The sequence below is a fragment of the Gorilla gorilla genome, chromosome 5 (genome assembly GCF_029281585.2).
Source record: "Gorilla gorilla gorilla isolate KB3781 chromosome 5, NHGRI_mGorGor1-v2.1_pri, whole genome shotgun sequence".
In the NCBI taxonomy this organism is placed as follows: domain Eukaryota; kingdom Metazoa; phylum Chordata; class Mammalia; order Primates; family Hominidae; genus Gorilla; species Gorilla gorilla.
The window spans coordinates 49,342,631-49,365,697 of record NC_073229.2 but is presented as its reverse complement, the minus strand read 5'-3'; the positions used below and the strand labels follow the sequence as shown (position 1 = coordinate 49,365,697).

Below are 23,067 nucleotides of genomic sequence, written 5' to 3'. Positions count from 1 at the left end.
TATTTTTACTGAGGCAGGGCAGGTTCCCCTGTGGACTCCTGCTCTGTGTTTTGGATCTTTCCTAGTCTCTTGTTTTGAGACTAAAGAAACAATATCTTTCTTCAAAATAAACTTTATTCCTAATATGAAACAAAATTTCTAGAGAAACTAAAAACTCTGGGTCTGAGGGAGATAAGGAAACAAAGAGGGCATGGCAGCCCACCGGAGTCTCAGGAGGCTGGGGAGGACACTGGAAGGACTCTCAGAGGATGCTGGTGGCAGCAGGCAGCACTTCCTGGCTCATGAAAACGTTCAAGTCCAGGTTAGGATCTTCCAAATCCAGTTTCATAAACTTATCCACTAATGTCTGGCAACTGAAGAAGAGGGAAAATCGCAAGATTTATGGCAGAATGGACAACCAAATCCCTGGGCAGAGGGGAGAGGCTGTGGCACAGAAAACCTGGGATCTTGAAGATTTAGGGATTTCAGAAAGAAATGGTGGGTTTCTGAAGGGCAAAGTGCTGGAGGAAGGCTGAGTCCCTGAAAAGGGGAGAAGAGTTGCAGAAGATGCAGAGAGGGTAAAGACACTGGGGCCACATACTCACTTTTCCATTTGGTTCTTCTTTAGCAAATCCTTGACAGGCTTGATGGGTTTTCCACTGCGGATCAAGTCTGAGACCTAGGAACAAGCAAGAAGGTGGGAGGAGTAAGGGGAGTGGGGAAGAGAAGGGGAAATAAGGGTCAGAAATCCTGTGGACCTAGACCCAGGCCCAGTAGGACTAGGAATGGAAGGGAGCTCTGATGTGGAGGTGGTTGCACATTTGGATCTCATCACCTCCTTGCCACGAGCCACAAGCTTGTCAGGAAGCCCAGCCTGGGCAGCTGTGTGGGAGGCATGGCTGGCCTTCGCAACACCTTCGCAAACCTGATAGAAGAAGACAAGATCGTTGCCATCCTCACAGGTCTCCATGGTCTTAAAAGAGAATAAAAGACAGTATATCATCAATCACCTCCTTCCTGTCCTGAAACCCTTGGCCAATCCTGTGGGGAGGGAGAAAAGGGAAGGGATGTGGTCTCTGTGCTGAGGGAGCCCTTGTTCTGATAGAGGAGCCAATCCCCACCTCTGGGAAATGCCCAGCCTGGGGGTCCCCGAGGAGCTAGATTGGTCTCCTCACCAAATACTGCACCAGGGGCCCTTGTGGCAGCAGCTGTAGCTGAACAAGGCTCAGAAAGTTGGTGGCCACAAAGATGTGGGGGCATGTGGGTCCACGTGCCAGCCAGTGTCGGAGCACAGCGGCCAGAAGCGCGAGCCCATCCACCTGCAAAGAGGGCAGAGGTTAGCATTCGGAGCCATGGGGACCCCATATGCCCCTGTGCACTTGCACTGCCTTTCCCTGTCTCGTGTTCTATTTCTTTTCTGCCCACACAGCCCTATTCCATTCCAGAGGCCCAGCCTCACTGTCATGCTCCTTCATCCTCCTCCATTTTCCCCTCGTTAGTTTCTCCCCTTATCAGTTTCCCCCCTCACCGTGTTGGTTCCCTTTCCAAATTCATCAATGAGGACCAGCGACTGTGCAGTGGCATTGTTCACTGCTTTCGCCACCTGCTGGGTGTAAGGTGGACAAGGGAAAGTTAGTATTGGAAGCCCGTAACGCACTGACCACAGTTGGCCTGTGAATAAAGCTGTATACACGCCCTCCCTACTGCACAGCAAGTTCTTGAATGGTGAGGTGCACGCTTTGTTCATCCTCTTTGCCAACAGTGACTCACATGAAACAAGGGTTCAAGAAATGTTTGTGGTATTGATTCTTCCTATCTCTGACCTTAGTGCTCCCCACTTTTAGTATAAAGGGCATGCAGCAGAGGGCATGCTTTCCTGTTATGAGCATTTTCAGGGGTTCCTTTCCCATTATCCCTTTCCTCAATCCCACCTCCCTTTGTTCCCTTTGACCTGGTTGAGGTCGATCATGAAGGTGGAGAGGCCAAGGGAGATGGATTCGCAGCTATGAATTCGTGTGAAGATGGCATCTACTGCCCCAATTTCGGCCTCCTCTGCTGGCACAAAGCTGCCTACCAGGGCCATGAATGTGATCAAGCCTACCTGAATAGGGAAGGAGACAGGGCCTGGGGCCTGGTGCCGTGGGCTGAGGTGAAAGTGAGGCTCAAGGCATGAATGGCACATCAAAGAGAAATGGACAGGGTGAAACAGGAGAAATAGGTAACAGACACACTGACTCTGTCTCTCCTCCCCCAATCCTGACCATAGCCCTGTGGGCTAATTTAGAATCAGTAAAGAGGCACGGGACGTGGGCAGAGACATACTTGGGAGTGGTGTGTACCTACTCAGAGGCAGGTGAAGGAATTTGGGCCACGGAAAGTTCCATTAGAGCATGGCTCTCCAGTGGAGAATAAGAACATGTGAGGTGGAAGCACAGGGATGTGGGTGATGGTCCTTTCATGAAGAGCGGGGTCAGAAAATGGGAGAAGAGCTGCAGGAGCCTGAGTTGGCTGGCAAGTAGGGGTGGAGTAGATGCAGGAGATGCCAGAGGCCCAGGCTGCAGGGCTTCTCCTCACCTGTTTGAGGTATATGCTCTTCCCTGATGAGTTGGGTCCAGTGATGACTTTGACCCTCCCTTTGTCCCCACCACATTCTGTGGAGTTGGGCACAAAGGTTCGGGCACAGAGTTCCATCAGAGGATGTCTGCAGTGGGCGGAGAGGCACCTCGCATGGCTTGTGGATCAAGATAGATGAACCCCCAGAAGATGTAGCCTTTGGGCCCCTCATGTCTATTCCTCCACCCGCCTCTATTCTTACCTGCCATTCTGGATTCGTACCCCAAGGACTTGTGGGGAGTAACGCGGCCTTGAGTAGCCATAGTCCCGGGCAGCACTGGCAAGAGCCAGCAGGACGTCCAGGCGGGAGGCAAGGTCCAATACTCGGGTTAAGACAGCTGCTCGTGCCAGCACCTGGCACTGTAGCTGGTACATCAGCAGCGTCTCCTGGTCTGGGAGTGGGTGAGGAAGGGAGCTGGAGGTCAGTTCCAGGGGAAAGTGAAGGAGAGGCAGAGGCCCCTAGGGGGATCTGGAAACAGGTTGCAGATACAATCTGAGACCTCAAGACATTCAGAGGAAAAGATAGAGTCAGAGTGAGCGAGACAGAGAGCAGGAAGAGGAGGGGCCTGTTGGAAGCATCCCCAAGTTGCCCACTCCCCTCCTTCCCCTGGCTGCTGCTTTTTTTAAACATCTTACAATGCATATAACCTCTGGCTTTTCCTCACCCCGGATCTCGCAGTGCAGGTCCCCCAGCAATGCATCCAGCTCCTTGGTTCGGGCACTACGATAGTGCAGCTTCTCCTCTGAGAGAAACTGGGTACAGGGGTTCAAAGCTGTGGACTTTGCATCTCTTGGTCCTCCTCTCCTTCCCCATCTTTCTAACCCCACCTCCAGCCCCTAACTCTGACTTCTCTTTCCTTTGTCTCAGTGCTGGTAAAGCTCAGAGTAAAACTACAGAGGAGAGATCCCATATTGGGCAGTGCTGCTGTAGAGTAACGCTCTTCCTCAGCTGCTGACTCATTTTCCTCATCACTCACCTTACAGAGGTTGAGGGTCTTACCATGAAGTCCAGTCCATTAATCTCAAAGTCACTGGCCTCTACCATGGAAGGCAGGCGGGGAATAGAAAGAAGGAAGCCAATCTGGGGAGAGTAAAGAGGAGATACTCTACTCTCCTGCTTGGAGACTTACTGGACACCTCCCCACCCTAGAGGGAGCTTAAAAGATCCCTGTATCCCCACAAAAAAGTGTTCATGTTCTTCAGGCTGCCCCACAAGTTTTCTTATCTACCAGTATGTCTTTCATAAGCCTAATATCTCCCCCAAAAGACATCTGAAGGCTACACCCACTCTCCTGCCCTCACCAGAGGGATGTAGATGACACTGCATGAAGGAATACGGGAGTCCAGATTCTCCAGCTCCTTGCGGGCAACCTCAGTAAGGAAATTGGGAAGTCCCATCAGTCTTCGCTTTTCTACGAGGGTGGAAGACACGTGGTTATCAAAAGTGAGGCTCCTGCCCTGGTTGCTATGAAGATCCCCAGCTGTGGTGACCACCTGCCACGGATGGCACTCCATCACTGCGCAGGGCTCACAGGCCCATCCACACCCAACACTCACTCTCATCAATTTCAGGATCTATGTTGGGGAGGACTGTGAAGCGATTTTCAGCAAGGCTGCCCTCAAAGTCCACCTGAGGAGATAAGTACTGTTTCTTAGGACCTGGCACCCTCTCTCTGTCCTGTTCCTCAGCTCTCCTTGGGCCCCAATTCTCCCTGCAGTCCTCCTTTAACTCTCACCCTCCAGATACTTCCCTGAAGTTCTGCCGCCTCCTCCCACCATCCCATTCTTTATCCAATTGACCTCAATATCTTCCATGTTTCCCCATCTTGCACACTGCATTCTCTCTCCCTGACCTCCCTGGGTGCACTCCCTTTTTCCTTCCACTCACTACTTTCCCAATGAGGCTGGCGATATGGTGCAGGTCATCAGAGAACTCTTGGGCAATGTCCCGAAAGAGCTGGATGGACTGCGGCAGGGAGCGGCAGGCATCCCTCAGGCCCAGGGCACTGTACACAGTCTGTGAGAGAAACACAAAAAGGAGGACAGGCCACATCCAGCTCGGGTTGAGGTGGTGATAGGGACAGACTCAGAAGAACAAAGACCAGTAGGGAAGATCACAGTAACAAAGAGGGAAGATCTCAAAGGCAAAAAGAAACAGTGAGAGGCACTGTACCAAACACTGAAGCTACAAAGACAATTAAGATATGGTCCTGGCCAGGCACAGTGGCTCATGCCTGTAATCCCAGCACTTTGGGAGGCTGAGGTGGGTAGATCACCTGAGGTCAGGAGTTCGAGATCAGCCTCACCAACATGGTGAAACCCTGTCTCTACTCAAAATACAAAAATTAACTGGGCTTGGTGGCATGCACATGTAATTCCAGCTACTTGGGAGGCTGAGGCAGGAGAATCTCTCGACCCGGGAGGTGGAGGTTATAGCCAGATCACGCCATTGCACTCCAGCCTGGCCAACAGAGCGAGACTCTGTCTCAAAACAAAACAAATAAACAAAAAAAGATATGGTCCCTGTCCCAGATGTGCTCACAGTCTAGGAAGACAGAAATACATGCAGAAGATTTACAAGTGAGGTGGTAGGTGCTTTGATAGAGGGTTGTGCAAACTCTAAAACAAAGGAGTTTGTACAGAGTCGGGAGAAAGAGAAATATAGCTATAAAAGGCCATGAGTCTGTAACGATACAAGAAGAACAATGACAAAAAAACCTCATCGGCTATCAGGGCTGGGCGCAGTGGTTCACACCTGTAATCCCAGCACTTTGGGAGGCTGAGGCGGGTGGATCACGAGGTCAGGAGATTGAGACCATCCTGGTTAAGACGGTGAAACCCTGTCTCTACTAAAAGTACAAAAAATTAGCCAGGCGTGGTGGCGGGCGCCTGTAGTCCCAGGCACTCAGGAGGCTGAGGTAGGAGAATGGCGCGAACCCGGGAGGCAGAGCTTGCAGTGAGCCGAGATCACGCCACTGCACTCCTGCCTGGGCAACAGTGCAAGACTCCATCACAAACAAACAAACAAACAAACAAACAAACAAAAAACAAAAAAATCTCATGGCTATCTTGGAGAATGTTAGGGAACTAATTTACCATATTGATAGCTAGTAAATAAAGGTGGAGGGTGCTCGTTTCTGCAGCACATATACTGAAATTTCGAAGGTTACAGGGATTAGCACGGCCACTGGGCAAGGATGACACACAAATTCAAGAAGCGTTCCATATTGGGGAAAAAAAAAGGGCTGGGCATCGTGGCTCACACCTGTAATCCCAGCGCTTTGGGAGGCCGAGGCGGGTGGATCACAAGGTCAAGAGATCAAGACCATCCTGGCCATCATGGTGAAACCCTGTCTCTACTAAAAATACAAAAATTAGCCAGGCATGGTGGCACACGCCTATAGTCCCAGCTACTCGGGAGGCTGAGGCAGGAGAATCACTTGAAACCCAACCCGGGAGGCGGAGGTTGCAGTGAGCCGAGATTGTGCCACTGCACTCCAGCCTGGTGACAGAGCAAGACTCTGTCTCAAAAAAAAAAAAAAAAGAGTGGGGGAAATATCAAGCAATTTTCTGTACTTCTATATGATTTCTATCACTTGGCAACCAAATAGTACATAAAAGGAAGTTTCTCTTTACAGAAATTTCTGGCTAATAAATGAAGAAAGAATCAGAGATTTAAATACTACTACTTTGTAATTGCTAAAGAATTAATAAATGGCTGGGTGTAGTGGTTCACGCCTGTAATCCCAGCACTTTGGGAGGCCAAGGCGGGTGGATCACCTGAGGTCAAGAGATCAAGACCATCCTGGCCAACATGGTGAAATCCCATCTCTACTAAAAATACAAAAATTAGCTGGGCGTGGTGGTGTGCGCCTGTAAGTCCCAGCTACTCAGGAGGCTGAGGCAGGAGAATCACTTGAACTCAGGAGGCGGAGGTTGCAGTGAGCCAAGATCGTGCCACTGCACTTCAGCCTGGCGACAGAGGGAGACTCACCTCAAACTAACTAACTAACTAAATAAATAAATAATAGATTTAGGTATTAAACATCAGAACATTTGCTAACATCAGAAAAAGAGAGACAATCGGACATATCAGACATTATGTTCCTCTACTTCTAAAACAGTATTGAAAAAAAAAACTGAACCTAATCATGCTTCTAGAACTAAATATTAATTTACAGAAACTACAGAAGAGAGAGAAATGTGCCAAAAACATCTAGGAAATGCAAACAGCAAAATCCAGGCTAACGGAAAACACTATAAGACAAATAATAATCTAGTTTCTTCAACAAATTGCCAGGAGAAGAAAAAGAGAAAAAGAAAGAAAGAACAAGAGAGAAAAGATAGAGAAGGAACCGGTAGATTAAAAAGGACTAGGGCCATCATCTGACTGGGCATCGTGGCTCACACCAATAGTCTCAGCACTTTGGGAGGTCCAAGCAGGAGGATCACTTGAGCTCAGGAGTTTGAGACCACCTTGAGCAACATAGTGAGATCCTGTCTCTACAAAAAATAAAAAATTGGTCAGGTGCAATGGCTTACGCCTGTAATCCCAGCACTTTGGGAGGCCGAGGCAGGCAGATCATCTGAGGTCGGAAGTTCGAGACCAGCCCAACCAACAGGGAGAAACCCTGTCTCTACTAAAAATACAAAATTAGCTGGGCGTGGTGGCACGCACCTGTAATCCCAGCTACTTGGGAGGCTGAGGCAAGAGAATCACTTGAACCCAGGAGGTGGAGGTTGCGGTGAGCCGAGATCACACCATTGCACTCCAGCCTGGGCGACAAGAGCAAAATCCCGTCTCAAAAATAAATAAATAAATAAATAAATGCAAGCAAAAAATAAAAACTTAGTTCGGTGTGATGGCCATCACCTGTGGTCCCTGCTACTCAGGAGGCTGAGGGGGGAGGATCGCTTGAGCCCAACAGTTTGAGGCTGCAGTGAGCTACAATTGTGCCATTGCACTCAAGCCTGGGTGACAGAGTGAGACCCTGTCTCAAAAAAGAAAAATTTCAGATATTTGATGATATCAAATAATACAATTTTTAAAGTAAGATAACAATACTGTTATTCTTTTTAAAAAATAATTTTCTTTTAGAAATTACCCTGAAATATTGGCCGGGTGAGGTGGCTCACGCCTGTAATCCCAGCACTCTGGGAGGCCGAGGCGGGTGGATCACGAGGTCAGGAGATCGAGACCATCCTGGCCAACATGGTGAAACCCTGTCTCTACTAAAAATACAAAAAAAAAACTTGGGCATGGTGGCATGTGCCTGTTATCCCAGCTACATGGGAGGCTGAGGCAGGAGAATCACTTGAACCTGGGAGGCGGAGGTTGCAGTGAGCCGAGATCATGCCACTGCACTCCAGCCTGGTGACAGAGTGAGACTCCATCTCAAAAAAAAAAAAAGAAAAAAGAAATTACACTGAAATATTTATGGATGAAATGATATAATGGCTGGGACTTGCTTCAAAATAATCCAAGAAACCCAGGTGCAGCATCTCAGGCTTATAGTCCCAGTTACTCTGGAGGCTAAGGTGGGAGGATTGCTTGAGCCCAGAAGTTAGAGGCTGCAATGAAATATGACTGCACCACTCCGCTCTAGTATGGGTGACAAAGCAGGACCTTATTTAAAAAAACAAACAAACAACAACAACAAAACCCACAAAATAATCCAAGAGGGGAAAGTGGAAAAAGATATAGATGACACATACTAGGCTGGGCACGGTGGCTCCCACCTATAATCCTAGCACTTTGGGAGGCCGAGATGGGCAGATCACTTGAGGCCAGGAATTTGAGACCAGCCTGGCCAACATGGTGAAATCCCATCTCTACTAAAAATACAAAAATCACTCCAGTGTGGTCAGTGTGGTGGTGGGCACCTGTAATCCCAGCTACTTGGGAGGCTGAGGTAGGAGAATCACTTGAACTTGGGAGGCAGAGGTTGCAGTGAGCCGAGATCGCACCACTGCAATCCAGCCTGGGCGACAGAGCGAGACTCTGTCTAAAAAAAAAAAAGAAAAAGAAATAAAAAAAAATTGGCGTAAGTCAAAGTGTTGAAACTGCATGGTGGGTACATGGGGGTTAATTATATTATTCTAAATATTTTTTACATTTTCCTGAATACAAAGTTAAAAAAAAAAAGAGGGAGGCCGGGCCCAGTGGTTCACACCTGTAATCCCAGCACCTTGGGACGCTGAGGCAGGTGGATCACCTGAAGTCAGGAGTTCAAGACCAGCCTGGCCAACATGGTGAAATCCTGTCTCTACTAAAAATACAAAAATTTGCCAGGCATGGTGGTGGGCGCCTGTAATCCCAACTTCTCGGGAGGCTGAGGCAGGAGAATTGCTTGAACCCAGGAGGCGGAGGTTGCAGTGAGCCGAGATCGCCCCACGGCACTTCAGCCTGGGCGACAGAGCGAGGCTGTCTCCAAAAAAAAAAAAAAAGAGGGTAGAATAAAATTGGACAGCGTGTCTAGGGTACAGACAGTCTGGAATACAGGCTGAGGGCCTTTACCTGGACTTTTGGGATTCAAGAAGGAAGGCCTTACCTTGTAGAGAACCTGCCAGTCGCTGACCTTGGTGTGGGACAACTTCATGCGTTTCAGAATCAGCTACAGTCAGACAAGGTTACAGCCGCTGTTTTCTCTTCCCTCACTCTAATGCCCCTCAAGAAGCCCACTGCCCAGTATCAGCCCTCAACCTCCTTCCCCACCTCCCTGCCCTCCACCCTGGGCTCACAGGCACGTTCTTGATGTGACCCAGGAGCCGATGCAGCATCTGAGCCATGTCCAGATTCTGGGGCAGCAGAAAAAACTGAATGACGTCCAGACGAGAACTGAGTTCCCCCAGGTCATGAGTCGGACGTGTGAACCATAGCCTGGAAGTGAGGGTTTGGGTGGGGGTACTACAAGTTACATCTATCATCTTGATCTCAGTTTGCCAAAAAGTGTGCTTGCAGTCCCTGGGGATTGTGGCAATATGTATCCACGATGTGCTATGGGAATGTAGTGGCAAGTGCAGTGTCCTACCCATTCAGGTGTGTTTACATGTATCTACTGAAAATTGCTAGATGTGAGCATAATTGTGTCTACATATTACAGTTTCAATGGATAAGACCGTGTGTCATTCCATGTATATAAGTAACGGAGCTTGTCAATATTTTAGAAGGAGAGCAGTGTGTTGAGGTATTTGTGTGCCAACACTGCAGCTCACTCTGAGGCTGAGTAAGAGACGGTGAGTCAGTATGAGTTTGTATGTCTTTTTTGCTGTGAAAGTGTCTCTGGGTAACAGCAACAGACATTCATCTTTTCATATTCTTCCTGTGAAAACATAACTGTCCCATTAGGGATGATAAGCTTTAATTCATAATAATGGTCAACATTGCAGAGAAAAAAGGATTGGGGAGGGACATTTAAGGGGCTTCAACAACAATGTCTTATTCTTTTTTTTTTTTTTTTTGAGACAGAGTCTCGCTTTGTCGCCAGGCTGGAGTGCAGTGATGCGATCTCGGCTCACTGCAACCTCCACCTCCCGGGTTCAAGTGATTCTCCTGCCTCAGCCTCCCGAGTAGCTGGGACTGCAGGTATGCGCCACCATGCCCAGCTAATTTTTGTATTTTTAGTAGAGTCAGGGTTTCACTATGTTGGCCAGAATGATCTCGATCTCTTGACCTCGTGATCTGCCCGCCTCGGCTCCCAAAGTGCTGGGATTACAGGCGTGAGTCACCATACCCAGCCGATAGTGTCTTATTCTTTTTTTTTTATTTTATTTTTTATATAGAGTCTTGCTCTGTCGCCCAGGCTAGAGTGCAGTAGCACAATCTTGGCTTACTGCAACCTCCGCCTCCCAGGTTCTGGAATTACAGGCATCCGCCACTGTGCCCAGCTAATTTTTGTATTTTTAGTAGAGATGGGGTTTCACCATCTTGGCCAGGCTGGTCTTGAACTCCTGACCTTGTGATCCACCCGCCTCGGCCTCCCAAAGTGCTGGGATTACAGGCGTGAGCCACCGCGCCCAGCATGTCTTATTCTTAAATTGGCTGATGGATATATAGATATTTGTATTATTATTATTATTTTTGAGATGGAGTCTTGCTCTGTCGCCCAGGCTAGGGTACAGTGGCGGGATCTCGGGTCACTGCAACCTCTGCCTCACAGGCTTAAGTGATTCTCCTGCCTCAGCCTCCCCAGCAGCTGGAACTACAGGTGTGTGCCACCATGCCCAGCTAAATTTTGTATTTTTAGTAGAGATAGGGTTTCGCTGTGTTGGCCAGGCTGGTCTCAAAATCGTGACCTCGGGTGATCTGCCTGCCTTAGCCTCCTAAAGTGCTGGAACTACAGGCATGAGCTACTGCGCCTGGCCATTTGTATTACTATTAATAGTTTTTATAGAGACGAGGTCTTGCTATGTTGCCCAGGCTGTTCTCAAGCTCCTGGCCTCAAGCAGTCCTCCTGCCATGGCCTCCCAAAGTGCTGGGATTACAAGCATAAGCCACTGCACCTGGCCCGATAGTATTATTATTTACATCTTTTTTTTTTTTTTTGAGACAGAGTCTTGCTCTGTTGTCCAGGCTGGAGTGCAGTGGTGCGATCTCAGCTCACTGCAACCTCCACCTCCCAGGTTCAAGCGATTCTCATGTCTCAGCCTCTGGAGTAGCTGGGATTACAGGGGTGCGCCACCACTCCCGGCTAATTTTTGTATTTTTAGTAGAGATGAGGTTTCACCATGTTGGCCAGCCTGGTCTCAAACTCCAGACCTCTGGTGTTCCACCTGCCTCAGCCTCCCAAAGTGCTGGGATTACAGTCATAAGCCACCACGCCCGGCTAATTATTTACATATTTTTGTGTGTTGGAGGTATTTCCTAATAAATGAAAATAAATTCAGGCCAGGTGCGGTGGCTCACGCCTGTAATCCCAGCACTTTGGCAGGCCAAGGAGGGCGGATCACGAGGTCAGGAGATCAAGACCATCCTGGCTAACGCGGTGAAACCCCGTCTACTAAAAACAAAAAAAAATTAGCCGGGCGTGTTGGCGGGCACCTATAGTCCCAGCTACTCGGGAGGCTGAGGCAGAATGGTGTAAACCCGGGAGGTGGAGCTTGCAGTGAGCCAGGCCACTGCACTCCAGGATGGGCGACAGAGTGAGACTCTGTCTCAAAAAATAAATAAATAAATAAAATAAATTCATATACAGAAATAAATGTCTCATCTGTGTTTGTCTAATTCTGGGTATCCCTGTATACTTATTGGCCATGAGAGTGTGAGACTCTGTAGGGACTTGTGAGCCCACAAATTCTTTTCTACATAGAACAAGTACTAAGGATGCCATCTTATATAAGAGCCAACATGTGCACACACTAGGTCCTGAAGATTTGTATCTTACATTGCAGTCTGTGGCCAGTTACTTTGGGTTAGAACACCCCAGATTTGAATGAAGCGGAGCATCCAGATGGCTTCAAGGGTGGGTTTCAGGTACCTCTGCTCCTTGGTCACTGAGGGCTCCCACCAGAACAGTGTAGGCCAGTCTGTAAATAGCCATCCCCACTTTAGAAAGCACATGCGCTGCACTAAACACTTAGGTATCTCTGACTCACGCCCTGCTCGTACTGGGAGAGACTTTAGTTAAACCAAACTCTGTAAATTTAACAACTGAGAAAATGAAACCGTTAAAAGATAAGCAACTTGCCCAAAGTCATACCGCCAATGAGAACAGCTAAGTCTCAAAATCATGTCTCTAGACTCCTAGGACAGTGCCCTTTAGAGCATACTGTGACATTCAGTCATATTCTTGGTGCCTGTACAGCTTTTAGTTCTTGAACTCCTGGCCTCAAGCAATCCTCCTGCCTCAGCCTCCCAAATGCTGGGATTACAGGCGTGAGCCACCACATCTGGCCCTATATTATTATTTACATCTTTTTGTACGTTAGAGGTATTTCCTAATAAATTAAAATAAATTCGTATACAGAAATATTAATAAATGTCACCTGTCCTTAGTTCATTAGATTATATGATGATTCTTCAAGTTATATGATCTCATGCCCTGTCTGATTCCATTTGGGGAATACACATTCCTCCCCGACCTTAAATCCAGCTCTCTTCTCCACTGAGAATTCTCTCCCTCCCATCTGTGGCTGAGATTAAAGATCTGCACCTGAAGCACTGAAGAATGTGTGGGTAATTAAATTACCCTGCCGATTCCTGGAGATGCTGATTACCTGGAGATGACCTCAGAGATTATCCTAAATTAACCCCTACAAGATACACACTGCAGCAGGAGGTGAGGTAGGGGAAGGATTGTGCACCTGAGGCTAGCAAAGGTTTCCACTCTGTTTAGAGATGATGTTACCAGTGTGTTTACATTTGCGTTGTGTTCACACATTGAGTGCTACTATGTACAAGACCATGTGTCAGACACTGAGGTAACAGGTATGGCCACTAGATAGAGTTCATAGCTATGGAGGCAAGCAGATTCACTGACTGCTAATTCTAACCTGATGTGACAGTGCAACTAGAAAAACATAAACAAGCACTATGTGAGCACAAAGAAGGTGCACATCAACTCCTTACAGGTACCTGTAAAAGCCAAAGGGTAACAGTTGGATTGCACCTCGAAGAGGATGCACTTTTTTTTTTTTTAAGACAGAATCTCACTCTGTTGCCCAGGCTGGAGTGCAGTGGGGCGATCTGGGCTCACTTCAACCTCTACCTCCCGAGTTCAAGCAATTCTCCTGCCTCAGCCTCCTGAGTAGCTGGTACTAGAGGCACGCGCCATGATGCTGGGCTAATTTTTGTATTTTCGGTAGAGGTGAAGTTTCACCAAGTTGGCCAGGCTGGTCTTGAACTCCTGACCTCAAATCATCCACCCACCTCAGCCTCCCAAAATGCTGAGACTACAGGCGTGAGCCACCGCACCTGACCTGGATGTAAGATTTTGATAGGTACAGAACAAGGAAAAGACTTTCCAGGCCGGGCACAGTGGCTTATGCCTGTAATCCCAGCACTTTGGGAGGCCGAGGTGGGCAGATCACAAGGTCAGCAGTTCAAGACCAGCGTGGCCAACATGGTGAAATCCCATCTCTCCTAAAAATACAAAAATTAGCCAGGCATGGTGGTGGGTCCCTGTAATCCCAGCTACTCCGGAGGCTGAGGCAGGAGAATTGCTTGAACCCGGGAGGTGGAGGTTGCAGTGAGCAAAGACCGCGCCACTGCACTCCAGCCTGGGTGACAGAGGGAGACTCCGTCTCAAAAAAAAAAAAAAAAAGGACTTTCCAGAAGGAGCAGCATAAACACAGGCATGACATGTTTCCATAATGGCAAGTGGCCCTCAATGACTAGAATATAAGGTAGATCCAGTAGGAAAGGACTTAGAAGGGGCTAAGGAAGGTGAGTCTGGAAATTAAAACTGGGGTAAACGTGATGGACCCTGAACATCATTATACTGCTTAAGATGCTAATCTTAATCCTGAAGGTAATGGGAAACCTCCTGAGGTTTATGTTATTTTCTTTCTACTTAGGCTATTTAAAAAGTGGAGTGACGGCCAGGCGCAGTGACTCATGCCTGTAATCCCAGCACTTTGGGAGGCCGAGGTGGGCGGATCACCAGGAGTTCGAGACCAGCCTGACCAACACGGTGAAACCCCGCCTCTACTGAAAATACAAAAATTAGCCAGGCGTGGTGGTGGGCGCCTGTAATCCCAGCTACTTGGGAGGCTGAGGCAGAAGAATTGCTTGAACCCGGGAAGTGGAGGTTGCAGTCAGCAGAGATCTTGCCATTGTACTCCAGCCTGGGCAACAAGAGCGAAACTCAGTCACAAAAAAAAAAAAAAAAGGAGTGACATGCTTAGATCTCTGTTTTGGAATGACAGGTTTTTTGTTTCTAGCTCACTTGAACTGGCAGAATGATAGGTATTTTAGAATGAAGGGTGGCTTAGAAAAAGAAGAGATCAGAGGCAGACAGACCAATCTGAAGGCAAAGGCAATGCTCCAGGTTAGAAATGATGACCATGATGATGACCAGAATTAGGGCAGCGGAAAGAGACAGGGATAGCTGGGGGAGACATTACAGAATAGAATCGATAGGACTTAGTGAATAATTAAATATGGGAGATGAGGGAGAAGCATCAATCCAAGGTTCATAGCTTGAGAAGGTGTACTGCCAGCAATGCCATTAACCAGCAAAGGGAATGCAGGAAGAGGAACAGATCTGGTGGGCATCAGTTTGGATGCTCTGAGTTTGAGCTGCCTGTGAAAACTGCAGGTGGTGATATGCAATTAACATTCACATACGGAGTTCAAAACTAGAGACACAAATTTGAGAGTCATCACAGAAATGTGAAGTGTGTTTTCTATAACTAAAGATAACCATGCTAACATAGCCATGTGTTACATTAGCATTTTTTTTTTTTGAGATGGAGTCTCACTCTGTTGCCCAGGCTGAAGTGCAGTGCACAATCTTGGCTCACTGCAACCTCCACCTCCTGGGTTCAAGCGATTCTCCTGCCTTAGTCTCCTGAGTAGCTGGAATTACAGGCACCTACCAACATGCTTGGCTAATTTTTGCATTTTAGTAGAGATGGGGCTTTACCATGTTGGCCAGCTGGTCTCAAACTCCTGACCTCAAGTGATTCACCCACCTTGGCCCCCCAAAGTGCTGGGATTACAGGCGTGAGCCACTGTGCCCGGCCTTACATTTTGTGTTTTTTCCTGCTGCTTGTATGTGTGCAAGTCTGTGTATCATCAATGGGTATATGTGTACCTGCGCTGACAACAAAAAATGAGATGAATATCAGCTACTACACAAAGCTGTTATAAGGATGAAATGCAGTTAGCCAGTGCTCAGTAAAGGGCAGTTGCTTTACTACTACTAGGTGGGGTGGTGTATGTGAGAATCTGTATACTGCCATTAGTAGGCTTTAGTATGTAGTGTGCATATGGAATTCATGCATTAGTGTGTAGTATGTGTGGGACCCACTCACCTGAGCAGCTTCTCTCCCCACTTACAGCGGCATCTGTTGAGGACTCCTGTGAGGGATAAGGCAGGGAGTGAACTTGTTACAAGGCAGGGACAGGGAATGGAATGTGTTTATGTGTCTAAGCTGAGGCATCCAGGTCAGAGGTGCTGGTTGTTGAGGAAGCTGGCCTGGGAGGGCACAAAGGCAGCCAAAGCTGGTGCCTGGCCACAAATATGAGCTGGGATTACCGTACATGGAGATGGGGGAAGGGATGAACACTCACAGGGACACTTAGCCAGAAAAATACACAAAGCAGACCTAGTTAAAACTCAAGAACCGGCCAGGCACGGTGGCTCACGCCTGTAATCCCACCACTCTGGGAGGCCGAGGCAGACGGATCACGTGGTCAGGAGATCGAGACCATCCTGGCTAACCCGGTGAAACCCTGTCTCTACTAAAAATACAAAAAATTAGCTGGGCATGGTGGCAGGCACCTGTAGTCCCAGCTACTCGGGAGGCTGAAGCAGAATGGCATGAACCCGGGAGGCAGAGCTTGCAGTGAGCGGAGATCGCGCCACTGCACTCCAGCCTGGGTGAGAGAGCAAGACTCCGTCTCAAAACAAAACGAAACAAATAAACAAACAAACAAAACATAAAAAACTCAAGAGCCCTCCCGCCCCTCCAAAAATACAAAAACTCAATAGCTGGCCGGGCAGGGTGGCTCATGCCTATAATCCCAGCACTTTGGGAGGCCAAGGCAGGAGGATCACTTGAGCTCAGGAGTTTGAGACCAGCCTGGGCAACATGGCGAAACACCATCTCTACTAAAAATACAAAAAAATTAGCTGGGCATGGTGGTGCAGGCCTGTAGTTCCAGCTATTCAGGAGGCTGAGGTAGGATGAGGCAGGAGAATCACTTGAACCCAAGAGGCGGAGGTTGCAGTAAGCCTAAATTGTACCACTGCACTCCAGCCTGGGTGACACAGCAAGATTCCATCTAAAAAACAAACAAACAAACAATAAACTCAAGAGCCCAACACACATATGTAAAAAACTGGACGGCGGGGCGCGGTCGCTCATGCCTGTAATCCCAGCACCTTGGGAGGCTGAGGCGAGTGGATCCCCTGAGGTCAGGAGTTCAAGACCAGCCTGGGCAACATGGTGAAACCCCGTCTCTACTAAAAATACAAAAATTAGCTGGGCGTGGTGGCAGGTGCCTGTAATCCCAGCTACTCAGGAGGCTGAGGCAGGAGAATCGCTTGAACCCAGGAGGCAGAGGTTGCATTGAGCCGAGATCGCACCATTGCACTCCAGCCTGGGGGACAAGAGCGAGACTTCGTCACACACACACACACACACACACACACACACACAAAACTGGACACAACTGGCCAGGCGCGGTGGCTCACGCCTGTAATCCCAGCACTTTGGGAGGCCAAGGCGGACGGATCACGAGGTCAGGAGATCGAGATCATCCTGGCTAACACAGTGAAACCCGTTCTCTACTAAAAATACAAAAATTAGCCAGGCATCGTGGTGGGCACCTGTAGTCCTAGCTACTCAGGAGGCTGAGGCAGCAGAATGGTGTGAACCCAGGAGGCAGAGCTTGCAGTGAGCTGATATCGCGCCACTGCACTCCAGCCTGGGCAACAGAGCGAGACTCTGTCTCAAAAAAAAAAAAAAAAAAAAAAAACTGGACACAACTTACTGAGATATGAAACTATATGGATATTTGCGGAGATGTCCCTAATATACCCTAAAGCCAGAGACAACTGATAAAGACTCTATACAAATCAAATAGGCAGTTATGCAGTTATAAAACTCTTCTCTATACACAAGGTCTCCCAAAGTCCCTCACAGGTACCCAACTAGTAGAAACATTCATACAAACCCAGGGAAGGAACACAGAATTGGTAAAGTAATGGCTGATATGCAACAACACTGTACAGCCACAAAGTATGGGAAGATGCTCAAGCTTGGGGGGCGGGGGGTACAAAGAGGTAAGAAATTTGGATTGGCATGAAAGAGATATCTGACAATGGGAGTGAAGTGGGAAGGGAGGCTGGGACACATCTTTGGAGCCAATTGCTTTTCTGGTAGGTCTTTGTAATGTGAGATGAGGGATGGGGCACACCTACCAAAGAGGCTGAGCCCCTCCTTCAGTCCACTGGCCACTTTGTACACTGAGGGGTGAGACTCACTCTTAAAAATCTGTAGAACACTGTCAAGAAGAAATGGAGGAGTTTGGGGTAACTTGGACTTTTGAAGGGAATAAGAATTGAGGACTGATAAATGGAATGGGGACAGGGGATATCCTCCTGAGATCACGTCTTTTTTTTTTTTTTTGAGATGGAGTCTCGCTCTGTCGCCCAGGCTGGAGTGCAGTCGTGCAATTTCAGCTCACTGCAACCTCTGCCTCCTGGATTCAAGCAATCCTCCTGCCTCAGCCTCCTGAGTGGCTGGGATTACAGGCGCACAACACACCCAGCTAATTTTTATATTTTTAGTAGAGACGGGGTTTTACCATATTGGTCAGGTCTCAAACTCCTGACCTCAGGCGATCCACCCGCCTTGGCCTCCCAAAGCGCGGGGATTACAGGCATGAGCCACCGCGCCCAGCCGAGATCATATCTTGATGTAAGGTTTGTCTCTTACTTTTATTTGCCTCAGTTTCTCCCTATAGAAAAGAAAGCTAGTATCTTTATGCTTTTCTTCCTCTCTTTCCCTCAAAGCCCCCCCTTCCCTTTCCTTCAAGGAGAGAGATCTTAATAGCCCCAGGATTAGGGAAACTAGAGACTCATTAGGATTATTGGGGCATTAAACTTAATCCTTCTCCCTCCCCAGAGACAGCAGCATGCCTCCACCTCTTTACCTGTAAGTGTCTTGATCTATGTTCACCAGATGAGTCCTGAGGACAGAAAACAAAAAAGCAGGAAGGGGTCTGAGTTCGTTCCACAACTCCACTTCCTTTGTCCCCCTCTCTGAATATTGTCCCAGTCTTCTTCCCAAAGTCTCATTAGCCCTTAGATTCTCCCGGGTGTCCTAGAGCACTTGACCCACTGGGTCACAGCCACATCCACACCCCACCCCCACTTTACTTTTCAGGCCTCCCAATCCCACACTACTTTGGTTGGGGTTGGGGTGAATCACCTACAACATAAATTTCTTAAAGCCCAGGATGGGGACGCTGACATTATAGTCTTCCAGTTCAACCCCGATTCTTCTTCGACCCAGGAACTTCAGCAGCCCTCCAAGTGCTCGAACCTGGGAGGGGATCAGCAGTGGAATCGGGGTAAATCTTAAATCTCCTGGGGGCTGCAGAGCACCAGCGAAAGTTATTATTTTCCAGGGCTAGGCCAGTACCTCCCAGAATTCAGCCCTAGCACTTGTGCCGCCTCCCAGCCCTTATCCCCCAGGACCAATCTCACTGTGAGGAGGCAGTCAAAGGGAATAATGGAAGAGAGGAAGAGGATTTTCTCAGTGGCAGTCATGGCGTCTGGGATGAAGGAGTAGTTTCCAGAAAGGAGGCGTTGTTTGCTTATCTCCAGACCTATTTGAGGGAGGCAAGCAAAGGGAAAGGTCTTGTAGCTCAATTTTTTCACCCCATTTTAAGAATGAGACAATAGAAGCAAGAGAGATTATTTGACTTGCCCAAGCTCACACAGGCAGTTAATGGAAAGCTAGAGCAAGAACCAAATTTTCAGACTCTTAGTCTAATTCTCTTTTTATTCTACATTTAATATAAAGATACTTGTCTGAAAGCACAGCCTGAGAAAGATAAATGGCTGAGGAAAGTAGACATCTGTCTGGAATTGAGGATTTTGGTCAAAATAATGGTATTAATAGAACTAGTAACACTAATGCCTTAATATCTAATTAGGATAGTACACTCCTGTTCTTATTGTAAACCTAGGAAAGTTACAGAAGTGCCTTATGGATCATAATAAGGGTCACTGAGGCAGTGCCTTTTGGTTTGGTGATAAAAGGCTTTAACTTAATGGGGAGAATTCCAACAATAAAACCCTGTCCAAAAAGTGTCACCACTCCTCAGGGGAGGCCCTCATCCCTAGACATGACTTAAGCAGAGGCTTCCCAATAAGCTGCAGGTTATTAAAGGGTAGGGAGCAGGAGAGATCTTGGGGGGACAGGTCATAGGGCATGAGGAGCACAAAGGTTTAGGATGACATAAGGCAGAGGGGAGATCTGTGATGATGAAGGTAGAGTTGGGGGAAAGAATGGGACACCGGAACAGGGAGTTAGGCAAAGCAAAAGGAAGGAGATACCAAAATCCACACTTGGCAAAAATATGATTTCAGGTCTTTTAGGCTCTCTGTGCTCCTGGGAGGCTGTGGGGGAGGCAAAGAAAAGGCTATCATTCTGTACATCTCAGTCCTTCTACCTCTGTCTGACGCTCCCTCTCACCCAATTCTAGCCCCCTGGAATATTCCATATATTAGTCCTTCCCCATTTTCCCTCTATCCTTTACCAAGTCCTTACCAAGCTTTCCCAGAAATCGAGTCATATTCTCATCCTGTTTGGCACTCGTAACAACAGACTGGGGATTGATCTCATCCAGAACTTGGAAGGAGAACAGAGATCAAATGAGTTAAAGGATCTTTGTCTTTGACTAAGAGAAAACCCATAGCCCTCCTCTTCCTACCCCTCTCCTTCTCAAAAACATTTCCTCCCTAGGAGTAGGGAGTGCTCTGCACATTGGGAACACAGGTAGAAGTTGAGATTTAGAAAAGTAGTTAAGAGTGGTGGGATGGTGAGAGGGAAGTGGGATGTTCTGGATATTGTCACTAGGCTGTAAACCCCTGGAGAACAGACATGACTGATTTGCCTAGGGCTGAATCTGAAGCACCTGAAACATTGTAAATACGTCATATATATTTGTGGCCAGGCACAGTGGCTCATGCCTATAATCCCTGCCCTTTGGGAGGCCAAGGCAGGCAGATCACTGGAGGCCAGGAGCTCAAGACAAGCCTGGCCAACGTGGTGAAACCCTGCCTCTACTAAAAATATAAAAATTAGCCAGGCGTGATGGCAGATTCTTGTAATCCCAGCTACTCGGGAGACTGAGGCAGGAGAATTGCTTGAATCCGGGAGACGGAGGTTGCAGTGAGCCAAGATGGCACCACTACACTTCCAGCCTGAGTGACGGAGCAAGACACTGTCTCAAAAAAGAACAACCAAACAAACCAAAAAACAACCTCACAAATATTTGTTAAATAATGAAATGAACTCATAAAACAAAAGAGGGAGCCTCTGTGAAGCAACTGTAAAATATATTGAGTCAGTGCTATAGTTTGGATGTGATTTGTCCCTGCCAAATATCGTGTTGAAATTTAATCCCCAGTGTGATAGTGTTGTGAGGTAGGGCCTAGCAGGAGGTGTGTGGGTGATGGGAGTGGATCGCTCATGAACAGATAAATGCCCTTCCTGGAGTGTGTTGGTGGGTATGTGTGAGAGGTTCTCACTCTATTAGTTCCTGAGAGAACTGGTTGTCAAAAAGAGCCTGGCATCTCCCTCCCCCTTGCTTCTTCTCTGCCATGTGACCTCTACACACTCTGCCTTCCCTTCTTCCGTGAGTTGAAGCAGTCTGAGGCCCTCACCAGTGAAGATGCCCAATTTTGAGCTTTCCAACCATCCAGAACCATAAGCCAAATAAAACTTTTTTTTTTTTAACAAATTACTCAGAGTCAGGTATTTCCTTACAGCAACACAAAATATGCTAGACAGTGAGGTGAGTTAATGTAAGTAAAACATGGCTGGGCGTGGTGACTCACACCTGTAGTCCCAGCACTTTAGGAGGCCAAGGTGGGCGGATCACAAGGGCAGGAGTTTGAGACCACCCTGGCCAACATGGTGAAACCCCGTCTGTGCTAAAAACACACAAAGAAAACTAGCTGGGTGTGGTGGCACACGCCTGTAGTCCCAGCTACTCGGGAGGTTGAGTCAGGAGAATTGCTTGAACCCAGGAGGTGGAGGCTGCAGTGAGCCAAGATTGTGCCACTGCACTTGAGCCTGGGTAACAGAGCAAGACTCTGTCTAGAAAAAAAAAATTGTGTGTGTGTGTGTAACACATCTGCAATCCCAGAGAGCAGAGGAATTCATGGTTCCATCCCCACCTCTCTGGAGAAGCTTGAGGCTCTCCTGGTCTGGGGCATCTGGCATGAAGTGGATAGTGGAGTCACTAGTATCATAGTAGGCAATGCCCAAGTATCCTGAATTCCACAGCACACACAGGTGGATCTGTCCAGCAAGGAAGAAAGAAAATCACTATTGGAATCGCTCATAAGTGTAGGGTTTACCATGCCTTATATAATTTAATCATTTTATCAAATCTCTGATAGGCATCATCACCCCCATTTAGTGAATGTGAAACAGCCACTCAGGAGGTAAGAGACTTGCCCAGCTCTTCCCAACCCTGTTTTTTTTTTCTTTCTTTCTTTGAGACGGAGTCTTGCTCTGTCGCCCAGGCTAAAGTGCAGTGGAGCAATCTCAGCTCATTGCAACCTCCGCCTCCCGAGTTACAGTGATTCTCCTGCCTCAGCCTTCCCAGTAGCTGGGATAACAGGCACGTGCCACGACGCTCGGCTAATTTTTATATTTTTAGTAGAGATGGGGTTTCGCCATGTTGTCCAGGCTGGTCTCCAACTCCTGAGCTCAGGTGATCCGCCCGCCTCAGTCTCCCAAAGTGCTAAGATTACAGGTGTGAGCCACCGCGCCCGGCTCCCAACTCTCTTTTATTCTAACTTCCCATCAACTCTCCATTCAAGTTTCTACTCCCCTCAGAGACCTCGGCCAGCTCCTCCTCCTCTTCGACTTCCTCCTCCTCGGCCTCCTTGGGGCCCGGCACTGGGGCCGGGCTGGGGAAGCCGGAGGAGGCCGCCCCAGGTCCCGGTCCCTGCGGTGTCCTCCTTGGGTTCGCTCCTAAGGAGGCCATGAGCTTGGAGGCTCTGCGGATGCAAAAAGTGAGGGCGGTTCGGAAGGAACGATTCACAGAGGAGGCCGGGGTAGGGTGGCGCGCAGAATGCAAAGCACTAAGTATTTCTGCTACACGGCTGCGGGGCAGGGCTGAGGGGCGTGGAGAGCTGTGGACACAGGAGGTGAATTCTCGGGTATTTAACTAAAGTACAGATTGTGGGAAACTCCACGCGCCCCACCCTCATTCCTGTCACGCGGAGGTTGCCCTTCGGAAGGAAGGGGTCTGAGGGCCCTGTGGGGCGAGTCGTGCACGTCTTATGTCTCTGCCTCTGCCAACCACGCGCCAGGACCCCAACCTCACGCGCTTATCTTCCCCCTCCCCCAGCTGCCGCCGTCGCAGCGTTTTCCCGCCTTTTCAGTAACCTGAGTCGCTACACGCGGGAGAAAGCCCCGCTGACCGACCGCCACCAGCCTGCAAAAGGAACGCGCCGGCGCGTGAGCGAGGTGCGCGCGCACGCGCCCCGCCCTCCTAGCCGCTGTTGATTGGAAAGGCCCGGATCCAGCCTAGAGATCCGACAGGGCGAGGAGGAGAAG

At 48.5% G+C, this 23,067-nt stretch overlaps 1 protein-coding gene and 1 non-coding gene across 16 annotated transcripts; one reads left to right on the top strand and one right to left on the bottom strand.

Moving 5' to 3' along the window:
- Nucleotides 1–96: 96 nt before the first annotated feature.
- MSH5 (mutS homolog 5) lies at nt 97–22,996 on the bottom strand. 15 transcript variants are annotated; one of them, XM_055390048.2, is made up of 25 exons: nt 22,897–22,996; nt 22,346–22,505; nt 21,675–21,798; nt 20,041–20,121; nt 19,827–19,889; nt 18,972–19,093; nt 18,698–18,858; nt 18,416–18,451; nt 17,682–17,764; nt 15,568–15,613; nt 9,334–9,472; nt 9,144–9,206; nt 4,481–4,609; nt 4,150–4,222; nt 3,895–4,004; nt 3,593–3,673; nt 3,258–3,345; nt 2,795–2,984; nt 2,554–2,680; nt 1,931–2,080; nt 1,508–1,585; nt 1,155–1,298; nt 815–952; nt 585–658; nt 97–353 (listed from the first exon to the last, which is right to left on the bottom strand). In XM_055390048.2, the coding sequence occupies exons 2-25, from the start codon at nt 22,490–22,492 to the stop codon at nt 242–244; spliced, it is 2,559 nt and encodes an 852-aa protein (XP_055246023.1). In that variant the 5' UTR covers nt 22,493–22,505; nt 22,897–22,996; the 3' UTR covers nt 97–241. The 15 variants fall into 15 exon arrangements, with proteins under 15 accessions (XP_055246023.1, XP_055246031.1, XP_055246027.1 ...); XM_055390056.2 differs by lacking the exon at nt 17,682–17,764 and adding an exon at nt 16,503–16,540 and having other exon boundaries at nt 1,508–1,582; nt 18,698–18,807; XM_055390052.2 differs by having other exon boundaries at nt 1,508–1,582; nt 18,698–18,807; nt 22,897–22,983.
- On the top strand, nt 5,720–5,824 carry LOC115935125 (U6 spliceosomal RNA). The gene has a single exon (XR_004070830.1). It is a non-coding gene; the product is annotated as a U6 spliceosomal RNA (small nuclear RNA).
- Nucleotides 22,997–23,067: the final 71 nt, after the last annotated feature.